Here is a 16,538-nt window from a genome sequence, read left to right as displayed (position 1 = left end):
TCTGTATACACCAGAGTTTTGTGAGGGGTGGTGGGAGAACTAGTGTTTCAACCACAGATTCCTATCTACAGCTACTGGCTCTCTAATTGGGCCTGGAAAGGGAGGGAATAATCTCTGCAGATTGATGACTCCACTCTAGATGTGTTTGTGGTCTATCAGAGAGTGAAATGAGACTGCGAGGATGATGCAGCAGGGGGCTCACTAGCCCCACATCGCTCTCCAAGATAAAACACCCCAGGCAGATGAGAACAAGTGACCATCATCACTATCCTCCTCACAAACACATCCTCAATCAGAGTGACAAGCAGCGCGGACGCATCTCCTCCCCTCCATGCGATGCTTCAGAACAGAAACAGATTAGGCTTGCTGAGTCGGAAGCAAGGGCTGGGGCTAACAGTCAGTCCCAGTGATGAGATTAACAAAATAAATGAGAAAAGACAGTTTGGCGTGTTCGCATTCTTGTTTTTACCTGACGTGAAGGTACCACTTGGCCTCTTAGCCCCACTCTGCTGGAACAAGGTGTCTTTGCTTTGAGAGCCCTCCTGCCCAACTTCTACTACTTGCACCTGTAGTAGGGGGGCGCTCCACTTAATGGTGTACTTGGGGCCAACAGGGACTAGGCTGCTGATATCTGGAGGCCCTCTGTTAGAGACGGAGAGAGGAAAAAAAAGGAGGGATGTAATTAAAAGGAAAACTACTCAAGAGAAAACCTCGCTCTAGCCAAATGCTCCCGCTAAAAGCACTACACCAAACACTCGATGGAACGAGATGCTCTGCGAAATGTTACAAAGGTGGTTGGTAGTGGGAATTAGAATTTTTATGATCACCCATGTTCCTCACCAAAATTGTACCCCTGGCTGTGAGGAGGAGTTCATTGCTATTCATGTATTCCTGTAATCACGCAGACAATCAACATTGTGATCGGTTTGTCAAGTTCCTGGAGGGCAGACAAAGTCAACTTCGGGACACTCGAGTTGAATGAGACGAAGAGTGATAATTGCTTTGAAGGCTGAACAAGAAGGCTTTAAGCGACATCTTTGACAGGGGCTTTGCAAAATATACAAATCCCTTTCCTGTTTACTTCTCTCAAGAAAGAGAGGGACAGACAGAAAGAGACAGGGAAGAGTGAGAGAAATGCAGAAAGAGAGTGAGCGAGAGAGATGTGATCAATGGTGCTGTCACATAAGATAAATTGGACAGAAACCAAAAAATGTTTTATGTCAGTAATCTAGAAGTCCTGAAGCTGTAGTTAGGTATTCTACCATTTGTTTAAAGCTGATAAAGCTGCTGCAATTCCAGATAGTGCTCAAAACCCCTAGCAGCTATTTCTCTTTACTATGCAGTTTGCCAAAATATCTTTGCGAAACCTAGGGCACAACATTAGAGCCTTTTGCCACCTAATAGCAATTTCTTCTAACCGTGCAGCGTACCACACTGTCTTTTCGCAACTTGCACACAACTTCATGCTAGAACTACACATTAGGAACGCATTAGCAAAGTGTTCTAGGATGCAAGGGCATTTAGCTCAATTTGCTCTACAAGAGGGACTTACTTGACATTTATGTTGGCACAGATGAGTACATCATCAAAGAGGAAGACCTTTCTCTCCTTCGACTTCAGGACTTGTCCCCGCTCACCATACACAGTCTCAATAAGCGTCTCACAAAGGACGAGTGACCCCTGCTCCGAGTTCAGTTGCTAAAAGGGACACAGCAATCAGATCAGAGGCACAGAAGACAGTATCACAAAGGGCCAGTCCTCTGGAGTTCAGTGCCTGGAGGACGCACAAGTCAGGCTTGGAGGAACAGACAGATCAGGGATTAGCAACACACTCATCCTTCCCAAGGTCGTTTAATGTGTGTGTCCTGAATGTATACGCAAATACATCTAAAGCACGTTTATTCTACAGACTTAGTTAAAGTAAGCCCACGCATGCCCTTCTGCCTATCTCTGCTTTTCATACTATTCTTAAGTAATGAGAGAGGATCATAAAGCCAACCTTCAGTTTAATTTGAGGGCAAGAAAGGTTTGCCCGGATTTTTTTCGCCCAATGCTTCAGAAATATGCTTACAATTATTCCTTGTCCTGTTGCCTATACTATGCTCTCCACCATCCCACTAACACAGAATCCAAACTGGCTTAGCTTATGAACACTTGGACATGCAATCCTTTCCACCACAACAGGGCAACTACACGGGTATACAAATGCATTAGCTGTTGCGTGCACCCCTTTAACACGAACACCCACACAGAGACACAGTTAAAGAATCCAATAACAGATGGAATTTATGCTACACTATGTTGGCACATGCTTTCCTTTTCAGTCATCCATATGTTTGTCTAAGAGAAATGGCAAAGGAAAGCTTTTTATCACTTTGGTCCAGCTTCTTTTATGACTGGCTAAATCAATACTTTTATTTTATGCACACTGCACCAAAATAAGCTAGACTCATCACAATTAAAAGAATACCACTGTAGTGCAAGCACCAGGTTAAGTTCAAAGATGAAGCTCACATCCTGATACATTGATGTTTGTGCTCGCTAAAAGGCACGAATTTTAGCAAATAATGAAACTCTCTGCTGCGTTCATTCTACAACCTGCAGTGCAACAACGCAGCTGACCACATTTCAGAAAACAGAATGTCCTATCTACAAGAAGTAGCTGATTTTGGCTCAGATAGCTCACAGAATGACTCATTAGTCTGACTTGGACTGCTATTTGATGGGCACAAAACCATACAGCTCCTTCGAGATGTGGGCTCTTATGAGAATACATTCTTAAAGTCTTCAAGCATCAATAGACACACACGGCAGTGCACTGTGCATGTGCGCTCATGTGAGTGCATTTGTGTATGTGCGTGTATGAAACTCTCTCGCATGGTTATCTGTCCTGTTCTGGTGACTTAGATACTTTGAGACAAAGAATGAATATTTCATTGGATAGTTATGGGGGCAATAGAGGCGAGTGTTTCCTATTGGAATTCTGCAGTGTCACCGCAGCAAATGGAATTCTGTGTGAGTGGAGGAGATTGGCCGAATCAGCTCATCTCGGAGTCCTGGAAAGCAGGGGCTGATAGAGAGAAGTAAAAAGGGGAGGGTGAAAAAGTGAAGAAGACAGAGAAAAAAGCAGTCACACTAGAGAAAGAGAAGAAGAGTATATAAGCTGAGTGAGAAGGTAAGCAAGAGAGTAAGCAATGGAGTGCAAGAGGGGAATAGAGAGGAGGTAAAGAGGAGAGAGGGAGAAAGGAAGAGGGAGAGCGACAGGGTGAAAGAGATAGCTCTCTTACAGTTTCCAATTAAATGTCTCATTTACCCCCTAATTCTTCTTATTCAGAGCAGCATTTGTTCAGATTCGCAGCAGCAGGACTGTAATTTCAGAGTGGTAATGGAGAAGCAACGCCTCTGCCACTGCATTTGGTACTGTTTTGGGATGATAATGGGCATCGTTTCTATGAGGTAATTTCTCTAAATAAAAATGCCTCCCTAGATTAATGTTTGGGAAAGTGATATAAGTGATTGCTTTATACTAGTTTAATTTTAGGTGTTTGGCTCACAGTGATAACAACACGTGGAGTTAGAGGGCTCAGTGGACTGGTTCACAGCTGATTTGATTGGGGCATATGTACGTGTGTGCAAATGTAGATATGTTTATGCGGGAGTGCATGCGTATCCAGTCACCTTACTGAGCAAGCGATCACTAACGCTGCGGGCTAGCTGCTGAGTCTCTGCAATCTGGTCGGCTACTCGTTTCTGTTCATTCAGCTTCTCGGCCAGCACCTCTAGCTCTGTGAGAGCAAGCTGCAGGGGCAGGCGATCCACATGTCCTTTTGGCGTATTCTTAAGCATGTCCTAAAAAAGGTCACAAAAAAGTTTTAAGTAAAGGTATAACTTGTTAGAATTATAAGCCATTCAGTGTTTTTACCTTTATCCTAAAATACAATGAATTAATGTGGCCTGAAGGATCAAATGCTCACTGTATGTTTATCACACTGATCTTCCAGTGTTAGCTCTATAAAGCACACAATCAACAAAACAGATTTAAAACCCCCAGATGTCTGTTAACATGCTTGTGCTGTGCCTTCCATCTGCATCTATGACCCAGTGAAAAGTCAAATGTTTTCTTGATATGCATCTCAGCTGCACCTTCAGGTCTACTTCCCTGTAATGTATGATTTAATGCATACACTTCTTCTTTAGAGTACTGAGTTTAGGCTGGAAGAAAATGCCTGATTCACATTCATAACTTATCTTTGGAATTCATGGATAATCAATGCCTACTGAGGGATGAAATGAGCTACTGCAGATCCAGCAAGTCAAGCTCAAATCCAAATCTTTGCTCAAAATGGAAAATGGAAGCTAGGACATAAAGACAGCAATATGAAAAACTGATGTGGCTAGCTACTTTTCGTGCTTTGAAAGTATGCGAGGAAATGTACTTTGGAGTTAAAACCCATAATCCATTGCATTGCAGCTTTTCATCTTTATTAGTCTATATACTCAGCCTTTAATGTGACCAAGGTTTCTTATATTGAAAGCAAGTAAGACATAAAGAGATTGATTAAAATAAAAGAAATAAAATTACTAGGCTCTAAAAACAACACTTTATACCTGCAGGAGCAGTATGAACTGAGGGAATCGCTGAATGGGCTTAACCATCAGGCCATATAGAGTGATCCGATCAACACTTGATGCCTGCTTTTTCTGAAACCAAAAGCAAAAAGAAAACAGAGTTGTGCAGTTAGAGAAAACGTCTTTCAAAAAAGGCCATTAAGAGGAAACTATGTTATTCCGGCTTTAAAAGGATCTAGTCAGAATTCTCTTTAGACCACGTGTGGGTGTGTGAGTGGGTGAATAAGATATGAAAAACAGGGTGTATTAGTCATATGAGTGCATAAAAGGGGAGTTTCTTTGAGTGTGTTATGTCTAATGTATTTCTGTGGGTGCAGGTCAGGAAAAGATATCGTTTGGTGCAGTGTTAAGTCTATGACATGATGACACCGCCAGTGTAAAAAGACAAATCACTGGACCTATTTAATAGACTGTATGGTGGAACAGTTTGGATAAACCAAACTGTAAAAAAGAAATATTGAAAAAGACCAGAAGGCGTTTTGCATCTCATTTTTTATGTTTAGGAACTAAAACATAAACTGTTTTGCTGATCATTATTGACTTTAGTTTGGACTGCTATTTGAAATAGGATAGGTTGTCAGTTACGGACAACAGGCATGTCTGTGCTGAGGGGGAATTGGATTTGGCCAAACATCCCTTTGAGCCCATCGAGTATGGTTCTGGTGGAGCATTAATGCTGGTGGGAGTCATTGGTGTATGACATTTTATGTTGTGTGTAATGCACCCTAGATTAGATGTAATTATGTGCTAGTGGTCCCTGTTAGTAGAATCATGGGACAAGAAAACTGACTGATTTTCTTCAACAGTGATTTAAACCAGTTAACAAGTGAAACGAGAGTATTTTGTCCATGTTCACTTTCAAAAGTCCATAATTTAATGTAATTTGAATATTATACAAATAATATACGAATGCTACTCCCGTGCCACTCGCTGGAAATGAGCTTCCATCCTCAAATGAAAGAAGAAATTCATGAAAAAAGCTGACGACTACCTCCACTATTAGCTCATCATATTTTCTCACATATCTCCTTTATGATCCCATACTGGCTATCATGAAAATGCATCAGCAAGAATTAAGAAAACACAGTCTTTCATAGAAAACAACACCTCTGTGCTACTGGTTTTTTATTCATTACATGTCATAATTCCATTAGTTTTTGATCATGCAGTGTTATCAAAGACCAGTGTTTCTTAATGATGGCAAAAGATTTGAACTTGTTTCTTGTCCATCAGTTGTGGCTCAATAGTGTTCCTTGTAAATGGGCTTTAAGACGAGACATCTTGTATAAAGAAAATACTAACACAGAAGACAAGTTACACACAATCATTTGACAAAGACAAGTTGGCAGTAGTCTGCAACCACCCTCCTATTCAAACACAATTGCAAGTACAAGGCAGTGATCTCTAAGATCGTATCTACCTGATCTAATGTTCACACACTGACAAACACAACTTTTTTAAGGTAACTTAACAAACCAAAGGTGACCCCTGAGTGGAAGAATTTCAAATGATCAGATTAAAATCTTTTTCACCACATCTGGCCAAGGCAAGACGTCATTGGAGATGGGCTCTTTCCTGCTTGGTGCACTAAAATGTTTGAGTGGTGTCAGGCAGTTGAAGGTGAGAGCAGTTTTAAAAAGAACGTCTCTATTTCCCTTTTGGAGGGCAGTCATGTACAGTCAAATCTGTCTAACACAGATGGCCTATAAAACCATAATACTGTCTCAGATAATCTGAATGCCGTAGACGTTCACCTGACTCCTCATTCAGGACATGATCTGAATACTCTCACTTAATAGAGAGGTCGTGGGAAACACCAAGTGAGGCAGAGTAGGACTCCTCGTTCCACACTAATAAGAAGTGTCCAGAAAAACCCTGGAGTTGCTTCTTAATATATGAGGAACTAAAAGGTATCTCCATTAAGAGAGTTAGAAAGACGGGGGTGGGGGGGGGTTAACTGTTTTAACCATGTAACATCAACATCAGCTCCCACCAGAGATAAAAGTGGGCCAAAATGATCGGGAACTAGGTGTTAAAGCACCTGCAATTAATGAGTAATTAAATCTGATAGGCAGTTTAATACATAATATTAATCGGGTTAATTTTTTATGAGCTGCAGCTTGGTGATGCTTCCAGCTGATGCAAAACAGATACTCAATCAACAAATCAGAAAGTAATGTTACCCCATGGTGCTGCCGGCAATCTCAACACATCCTCGTTTTTCTTCCCATGTCTGTCACGTGCGCTCGCATGCAGATGGCATTAAAGTTGCAACAGTTCCCCATACAGCCTTTAAAAATGCTCATCAAATATCACCAAACACATAAACTGTTTCTGTGCAGTTTGACTCAGAATCAGTCTGCTAGCTAAAGGCACAGTTGCTGTATTTTCCAGATAAGAGAAGAAATGTTAATGTGTGAGAAGGCTATTCTCACAGATGGAAAAAGATCAAGTTTATGCTTTAAGTTTAATCACAATATCCCCAATTCTCAGTCAATGGATTTATCCCATTATTCCATATTATGAAATGTCAAGGATTTATTTATCAGATTTTATTAATCATTCTATGCATTTTTTTTTTAAACGAGAGCAAATTTTATGCAGCGCTTGTTTCCAAATGGTTGTTGTTGTTTGTTAACAGTTATCAATTTCAATGAATTTTAAGTAGGTAATGCTCACTGGTGTTATTTGCTGTTGAATTTCACCTTTACACTGGCTTTTTACCAGGTAGAGGTTTAAAACACAAAAAGCAGTAAACTTCAAAGCACCACCAGCACAGGTCTGCTGAACACAGCCAATAATCAAAGACTGTGCCAAAGAAAACAAATTAACTGGAGCTCAAAGTACAAATTGCTTTGTGGCCTATTTCTAATTTAGTCATTTAACCACTGCACTGCTGTGCCAAAACTTGGGATTCCTCCACCTATTTTAACTTCTGATTACCACATCAAGGTTCTTAAAATGAGATCCAAAGCAAAAAAAAAAAGTTCAAAGTGGTATCCAAGGAGAAAACATCTGTTTCTGTGATGACATCTAGAAAATAAATTGTACTTTGTGACAGCCACAATGTAGGATGATGCAACAAAGCCCCATTTTGTCATTCAAACCACTGTCTGCAAAGTATCTGTTGCTGTGTCAGAGCTACGAAGCAGGCGAGGAAGAGGCAAAAAGCACATAGCAGATCGGCACATGTATGATCAATCAATCAAATTATTTTATTTTAAAGCAAGCACCTGCCAATGTCACCAGAAATATAACCACTTTTACCTTGCTGCCTAAAGCTGTGTTTGCAACCTAAACATCAAACAGCAAGATGCCTCAGCATTTACCGACATGACGTAAATGATTGAACTTTCCCCCATGTTAATTTTATTTTGGGGGAAAGTATTTTATTTTTTCACATTAGAAATTGACATCAATTTCTAATGTGAAAAAAGGGGAATAGGGCAAGACTGGATTGGACCTATCAAGTGCACACTTCCCTCCACAGCTGCCATGAACTACATTAGGCCAGTGACATCTCCAGCAGGGTTAATAACAAGTCTTGCCATCCAAGAACAAGCTCACTTCACATTTGCTCTACTAACGGAACTTGCGATCTGGATTAAGCTACACTTTAATGCGGGTAAGTACAAAATGTCTAACAGTACCATTAGTGCAAAGTTGAATCAACGAGGAGTACTTACAGTCATAGTGTTTCTGAGATTTTATGTATTGTCTGATTTAACCCTATATGTAAATCACTGTATCAACTGATGTGTACTGAACTCACTAAGTTGCACATCTACAACTATAGCTGTCATTTTGCTGTCACAGTGAAATAACATGATAATGTCACTGCTGCTGCAATATTTGAAAAAGAACCCATTAAAACCTTCATGAGTTCAGTGTTTTTTCTTCTTTATGTCCATGTAATTTGTAATTTTGTTTGTCATCCCATTGGCAGTAAGAGGTGCAACATGCAGTGGGAGAGAAAGAGGAACCTTTCAAGAGAAAGAACAGGACACATTTTATCTGGAGTAACATGCAAGCCTGTCAGCCGGGTGATATGGTTCTGTAAATCAGCATTACAGCTCAATGATCTGGGTCATACTCATGCGTAAATGCTGGGAGCAGAGGGAATTGTTAAATCATTTCATGGCATCCTCCATACACTGTGGTACTTTATTTCCTATCCGTGAGCCCATGATTTCTAATTAATGCCTGAAACATTAAGTAAACAGCAGAGCCTTTAAATCGCACACACACTAAATCAGACCATAATTTAATACAATCAATGAGCTGAATCCCAATTTTGTGTAAATAACCACATTTTTATGAACTTAACTATTTGTATGTTTGAAAAAGCGAAAATGTATGATTTAATTATATGGCTCAGTGAGATTTGGGGATTTGCTAGATTCAGCGTTTGCTAAACACTAAAAGGGGGAAAAAAATAGGAGCTAAAACACAAATGATTCATATTAATCTGTCAATAAGACAAATATGCACACTATACTCTGGTCGGAGCTCACCTTTAGGAAGTCCAGAAAAGCTGGTTTGGACATGCACGCCTTTTTAATGAGCGCCATGGCATTAGTGAAGTTGTTCACATAGTCACTGTATACATCCAGCACCATGGACTTGGAAAACTGTAGAAACAGAAAGCACAAACAGAAAGCATCATTTTCTGAATCGGAGGCAACAGCTAGACAAGCAGAGGCTCTACCGTGTTTTGGTTTTTATAGCAGAATCCACTGTCCTGTAATTTCCTCTAATATCTCAAATGACTAACCATCCATTTTGCAGGACGACCTGCAACCTTTAATTTTAATGTAAAGAGAAGCCAGGAAATGGATGTTTAAGTATAGTGTTTTAAAATGGTTTGTTTACCATTCCAGTTACTGAAAAACACCCTTCACGAGCCATTTGAGAAGTTGGGCAAAGAGGAATGAGCCGGCAGAGCGAGCGAGTGTGTGTGCATGCATGTGTCTGTGGGGGAAGGGGGTGTGTCCGTTTTGTGTCATTTATTCTCTATCCTCAATTAAACCCACACCAGGCAGCTGATAGTGGCAGTATGAGGTGTAGTGGGGAATTGGCAAATTGCATGAAGGATTTAACCCTCTTTGCTCACACTGCCCCTCAGGATACTGCCTTTCAGATATTACAACAAGCCCTGCAGGTACAGGTACATTACCACATGAAAAAGACCTGCTCAGTGAGGAGTACGCAGTCCCAGTACTCTTGTTTCCAATGTGTCCTCATTTGGTGGTAGGCATTATGATATCAATGGAATAGCACTATAATGGCCAGCAGTGCAGGGAGTCAAATCAGCCCCTCTGATAGGCAAATAATGAGCCAACCTTATGGGTGAGCACATGGCTGAGACTCACATAGGAAAGCTCTTCCTGAACACTACTATTCTAGCACCAGAAGTTGTAAGCACACATCTCAGAGAGCAGTGGATGCATCGAGGATATTCATCACAACTGTAATTGATTTCATGTTTGGAGTAAACTATGCCTGTTTGCTCAATCTAAAACCTGTAGCTCATTATAACTCTGGTAGCAAAGCCGGTGTTATAATGTTAGCCAGAAATGGTAAAAACAATATGAGTGCCTCTAGACACAATGCAAGACTTTGATTGCATTTTAGAAACAAACAAAGAATGCACGTAAACACACAAACGTGTATAAGACAGCAAATTATCCTCCGGTTTCATTTCTATTTGCCCCACGCACACACCATAAACATGCACATGCACGCACACTAACCGATGCAACAAATAAGTCTCCGATTTTCTCAGTACTGTCCCACTCAGCCACACGTGATGCCAGTGCAATCTGAAACATGGAGTGGCACTGGGTGATCTCCCTGATTCGGTAAAATATAGGCCGGATTTTCCGTGGGCTCAGGATGCGCGGATCAGCTTCCATCAGTGGTCGGTGGTACTCCTGGGGAGATTGTGACAGAAAATTGTGTTTTCATTTTTCTGTATATCAATATACAGTATGTGGGTGGGAGGTTAGGTTCTTAAGAGAGACCAGCAATCCACTCTCTTAAGCACTTCTCTTGTCAGAAGCATAAACAGACATAAACTGCAGGGTAACTGACGCATTTCTTGTGAATCAGGGAGAGAAAGAAAATTCAGTTATTCTGCCTGGAAGCCCAGTAATTCAAGGATTGTAAAATAGCATTTGCCACTAACAAACATGTTCAGAACTCAATGTGACCTGTAATCACAAAAGCCAGAATAATAATGACAAAAAAGAGCTCCCAGCAGTTATAGATTAAAAAAAACAACATGGCGAAAAGAGGCTTAATTCTTCAGTCAGCACTGATGGGTATATTGGCCTATACAGCGTACAGAAATGCCTTGATGCTCTGTGGGTGATAATTAACTTCCTTGAACCTGTTATTGCTGAAGTATAGATATAATGTGTAAGCTGTAAGTTAAAGATAAAAATGTTATTTAACAGAAAATAAAATCAAATGCTGTAACCATGTTGATCATTTTTTCCTCGTACACCATAGATGGTATATAAAAGATGCCCGTATTCACAGTGATCTCTGCTAGGTATAGTTGTTTGAACTGATGATCTTGGAATCTGTGGCTGTTTAGAAATGGCCAACTTGTGTAAATCTATAATTCTCCTTCTAAGGTCTTTGCTGTGTTCCTTAAATTGAGAAGCTAACAGACCTTGGCCTTGTCAAGTAAAAGACATGGAACCTTCAGCACTATTAATCGAAGGATTTAAGCGAGTACACATATATATTTGAAGCCAGACTTTTGACCCTGTATAGATTACAGAAAATCCAAAATAAATTCAAACTTGTGCAACCAAGTCATTAAAGATGTATGCTATATAAAAATTCCACTCTGAAAAAAAGAACAGTTCAAAGAAATCATTAAAAGCCCGAAATTGCCATGACGTTATTGCCTATGACGAGCGTATGTAAACTTCTGACCACAGCTGTATGTCTGCTAGAGTTGAGGCACTGTCAGACTGAAGATGGAAACAGAGTGTATTGAGTTGACAGATCTATCTGAAGGAAGAACCCATTAAATTTGGGAAAGAGTCCATTAAATTTTTAAAGTGTGTCCATTATGCTTTTCTGTATTTCCTGTCATATATACACTTGTTACATGCTGGGTGCAACTCTTATTACAGCTGACAAAGTTTAAAATAATGAGCTAGTGTATATGCAAGTAATTGTTATGAACCAAAAACTCGTGCCAAGCTCTAAATGGCTGGATACCAACATTTTTCTTCTACTCTTGGATGTGTATGATGTCAAAGAGGGTCTAAGAGAGGAAATATGGAGCTGGAAATGAGCATTATAACTCAGTGGTAATACTGGAGATAGGGCATTGGCATTGGCATTGGAAAAGGATTTGCTTTCCAAGAGCCCTTCTAGTTGTTTTGCAAGTCTTGTCTGTGCATATCCACCAAACTGATAATTAACATAAAAAAATTTGCTAGGCAACTCAGTATAACTGCAAAGTAGTTTTTCTATGTTATAATACAGAATGTAGTTCTAATAATGGATTTACAATTCTGTATCTAATTGTGGTAGGTATAGATTCTTATTTTCATATGTTTGAAGATACTATTTTTGTATTTATCAGGACTCTCTGACTAAGAAAAGAGAAATTTCAAATGAGCTAATCCAACCTATGTATAATAAGCAATCATGTCACTCAAGAACAAAGGTAGCCCATTCTATCTTTACAATGAAGGATTTTGCTGTGAAGCCACTGATCACTGTTTATTCAATTTCAGTAGGTGCGCCTCTTATTTTTCACCGATTAGGAGATAACAACTCTTTTTCCCTCCAAAAAGGAAGATTAAGGACGAGAAGCTCCACCCCCTTCTATGCAACCACAACTCTGCCTCTCTCCCGCGGCAGCGGTACAACATCACAAAAATGAGGATGGGTATTTTATCAGGATTATTTACACTGAGACACCTCGATAATTTGATTGATACCGCCGCTTCTCTTTTCAGTGTAATTCATAACAGTTAAATTTTGATGATATTGCATGTGGCAGAAGAGGACAACTGGACTAAACAGCTTACCTGCAAGATTCTCCTGAGAGATTCCAGGTAGCTGCGCTCACTCTGAATGATGGAGCCAAGGATATGGCGCCTGACAACCTGCGCACACAACAGACCAGTCAGGAGATCTAGCGCAAAGAAGATATGATTGGGCAGAAGTATGTGTATGCTTTCAGTTAAGCATGGCACAGTTTGATGGATTGAACTATGATAATATGTTTGTCACAGGAGGAAAACACTGAAACACAGGAAGGTTTGTTTGAACAAGGTTTGCAGCAGACTGCATGAATCACTGGATTTGTTTGACATGAAAGCAACTATTGTACCAGATACAAAACGCAACGCTTTTCGAAAGAGGATGAAAAGTATAGAGTGTGAGGTAAATACTGCGGAAACAATAAATACAATTAACAGCCTCAACTGGAAACACAATAACCATAAAGATGTGACGTTTAGAACATGCACAAGCTTGTGACAAAAAGCCCTCTGATGTACCTGGTGGCTGGTCAGCCCCTCTGGCATCGGGCTCAGCTGTGGGGGAGGATGCTTCACTTCTGACACAGCCACATCCAGATATCCTGCATCATCCTCCTCTTCTGTAGATGTTGAGAAATGGGGGGGAGAAAAGAGAATAACACAAAATGGTTAAAGAGTGCGTATGTGACAGAGATTGAGGCAGGGAGAGCGAGAATAACAAAAATGCAGCCCTCACATCTCACTGCAGTTGGAGAAAAACGGCGACACACTAAGTTTATTACCTCTAAAATATGAAGAGACTTCTGTACTCTCTGAAAAGGGAGCGCAATGGAGAAAGAAGTGAGAGAGTGAAAGCGGGCGAGGCAGAGAGGCCTTTAGAAAAACGAAGAAAAAAAAATCAAACAATACTGTATTTCTGTAGGAGTAAAGGAGGCACAAAGGAGTGTGACTGCAAAGACACAACCCAAAACATTCTCATCTGTGCATTGGCACAAAGACATTCGACAGTCTCAAAAATCCCTACTTCACCACTAACCATAAAGACATAAATACCAGAAGCTTCCAAAATTCCAATTAAAGACTTTGGAACGATGACAGAAGACTGATGGAAAAGAAATACAATGCTGTGTTGATTTCCTTCAATCAATACCTAAAAATAGCAACACTGGCCTCTTTACTTCTTTGTGATGGCTTTTAAGATTTGTTGGAGGTCTGGGTTTAGTGCCTGTGGTTTATGGGGCTGCTCAGTTCTCCATTAATGGATGCTAATCCATTAAGCGAAGGTCCTTATAACGCAACATATATGAGAACGCACGAGGTGCTTCATTCTTCTGCTTTCTCCAGCATCAAAAAAAGAAAAGAAAAAAAAAAAAGAATAGCTCGACCACACTGTCTGTCGGAAAACTGAGGAAGTGTGTCTGTTTTATTTATTGTAGTTATAATCAGTGAGATCTGTTTTTCACAGTGCTTTCATTTCTCCCTGAAGGGATTTGTATAAAGAAAAAGTAAGACTTTCTACTCTCTCTCCCTGAAACACTTCTTTGGCTTGGCTAGCTTTATATACAAGCAACTGCCTATAATTCAAAGTGTCAACTGTAAAGAGTTACAAAACCCAAACTTCATAACTTCCTAAACATAGTATAACTTCTATCCCCAAAAGCCAGTTGACCAAGATTTACAAAGTTTTAGACTTTCCTGCATTACCCAATTGATCTTTTCTCTGCAGGAAGGAAACTTTTCGCATGACGGCTATTTTGGTCCTTTCAAGCCCATCCTTTGTTCCGCTTCTTGCTGCCTTCATGAGCTGCTGAACCTAGTTAGAAAGAGCAGACAGAGACAACAAAGGAGTGTTAGCGCATGAGGAAAGTGCCATGCTGTGGCAACTTGGTAACCTACTGTGCACCTCTGGAGAGAGATGGAGAGAAGTGGCGCTCAGTAGACTCATCATGAATCTCACCATCTGCAACTCCCCGTGGGTCGCTGAACAGGCTCTAATCAGTGAGTCTATGAGCGTATCATGGGAAGATTATGGTAAGAGAGTTCCACATGAGAGCAACAGAGCTGCGTAGCTCATGGCGGGAGAATTCAGCTGACCACAAACTCCACCTTTAGTATCAGAATAGCCCTGCAACAAGACTCCACAGACCCAGAATATACCCAGAGTGCTAGTATTTTTAAACAATGCTACTTCAGGAAAGTAGGTCATTAATTGGGGGCAAGTTGCACTAGTGTTTATGGAAGCAAATAGGCTGAATATTAGTTAATAATTAATGAGTTCCACAAATATATCTTAATATTAAACCAGGCAGGAAAAGAGAGAGTCAGAGAGAGAGACCAATAGACTGACCAGGAATCTTAAATTAAAGTCAGAGTCCACAGGAAAGTTGGGAAGGATGGTATAGCAAGCCAGTTAAGCCTTTACATCAGCTGAGCATTCAAGACAGCATATTTCAGCTCAGGGTCAATCCTATTGGCAAACATCTAGCAGAGTGATTTTTAGCTCTCTAAAGACACGGTGAGATATTGCTGTGTTCACTTGCTGCTGGAGATATACCTTGATGTCATAGTTGTGTTTTCCAGACAGCCTCATGGCCAGTTCTCGTTTGGTCCTGGCACACCGTTCCCTCAGCCGACGCACTTCAGGAGTGAGCTACAGGTTTCGGACAAGGAAGGGCAGGGCATAGGTGCGGGTTGTGTTTAGCCACAAAAGGCAAAAGGGGGATGAAAGAGCAGGAAAAAGGAAATAGAAAAGGGAAATGGAGGCAAAGAGATCAAGGCAAAACAAGCAACGAAACACTGGGAATTAATCACAAGCGCAGAGTGAAAGCTGGAAGCACTGCATTGGTCAGAGGGGTTATGCTGTATCAGACTGATGGCCTTTGATTTAGAGAAGGATGGCAGGGGTTTCAGGCAGTTTAGTGAACATATTAAATAAGAAAATTCTATTGCAGGTCTCCCAGGTTTCTTCGGTAAGATGAGAATTTTAGGTATACTTGGTATAAAATTAATTGGACGAAGGAATTAAAAAAGTATATTTTTGATCTACCTATGGTCTCCCTCGCTTCTCAAAGCATTAATTTAACTTGAGCTTCTCTTGGATTACCATGGAGTTATATCAACACCTTCAATATGTAAAAAATATGTAAAGGTAGGTGTACATCTATACATTGATAAAGATTCAACTGAGCAAAATACTTTTTTTTATTAGAGTGATTGCAATTTTTTCTTATGCCTGCAACGGTGTATGCGTGTTGAAGGCTGGTGAAGCATGAAAAGAAATGCAGCACATTGTGAATGTGAACACAGTGCCATCATGTGGAAGGACACTCTGAAGCCGAACACTGATTAACAGCATCCTTGGCAGAAAAGAGGCAAAGAGATCTGAGGCTTTTCAAAAAGAAATGCCTTGTGTTTACTTTCATCCCACAATGAAAGTATAAAGCTAGACAGCCTGGTATACATTTTTTATGTTATTTATAGTTTCCTTACAGTTCTATACATTAATAAAGACAACTGCACAGCAGAAGCACCAGATGAAATAGTCACATTGATTTTTTTTTTTCTATCTGCTGGAAACCAACCAAAACAACCTGGTCAGTCATGATGCCATTTACAATCTAGAGAAATGACAACTTGTGTAGAGAAGTAAACGGATGCATTCACACAGGCTCTACCTTGCTCTTTGTCGGTAGTTTGGCCTCGTTATCAGAATGCTCATCGTAGCTTTCAAACTCACTGGAGCTCCATCCGTTGCCTGCCTCTAACGCACCAGTGTCTCTCTGAACGTCTTCATAGATCATATCTGCTAAACACAAGCGCTATTACACATCAGAAGCTGCATAATGAGATCTATGAGAAAGCAAGCAAGAAAAGTGAATAGGTGTCTACAGCTCC

The 16,538-nt window shown here is 40.4% G+C and overlaps 1 protein-coding gene across 5 annotated transcripts in view; it reads right to left on the bottom strand.

Moving 5' to 3' along the window:
• Window positions 1-16,538, bottom strand: part of arhgef10la (Rho guanine nucleotide exchange factor (GEF) 10-like a) — a 123,710-nt gene that overhangs the window by 76,505 nt on the left and 30,667 nt on the right. For 3 of the 5 annotated variants that reach the window (XM_085407239.1, XM_085407243.1, XM_085407244.1), the window contains 11 exons: window positions 16,319-16,449; window positions 15,199-15,294; window positions 14,349-14,457; window positions 13,164-13,264; window positions 12,690-12,767; window positions 10,383-10,562; window positions 9,144-9,260; window positions 4,609-4,701; window positions 3,679-3,849; window positions 1,553-1,698; window positions 470-642 (listed from right to left, as the gene is read on the bottom strand). In XM_085407239.1, the coding sequence (XP_085263365.1) occupies window positions 470-642; window positions 1,553-1,698; window positions 3,679-3,849; window positions 4,609-4,701; window positions 9,144-9,260; window positions 10,383-10,562; window positions 12,690-12,767; window positions 13,164-13,264; window positions 14,349-14,457; window positions 15,199-15,294; window positions 16,319-16,449 (1,395 nt within the window). The remainder of the gene's footprint in view (window positions 1-469; window positions 643-1,552; window positions 1,699-3,678; window positions 3,850-4,608; window positions 4,702-9,143; window positions 9,261-10,382; window positions 10,563-12,689; window positions 12,768-13,163; window positions 13,265-14,348; window positions 14,458-15,198; window positions 15,295-16,318; window positions 16,450-16,538) is intronic. The other 2 variants (XM_085407241.1, XM_085407242.1) reach the window with 2 other exon arrangements.

The sequence above is a fragment of the Rhamphochromis longiceps genome, linkage group LG5, assembly GCF_057381845.1.
Source record: "Rhamphochromis longiceps isolate RC_006_pf linkage group LG5, R_longiceps_female_GT1.1, whole genome shotgun sequence".
In the NCBI taxonomy this organism is placed as follows: Eukaryota; Metazoa; Chordata; class Actinopteri; order Cichliformes; family Cichlidae; genus Rhamphochromis; species Rhamphochromis longiceps.
The sequence above is the reverse complement of the archived record's forward strand: the minus strand, read 5'-3'. Positions and strand labels throughout refer to the sequence as shown.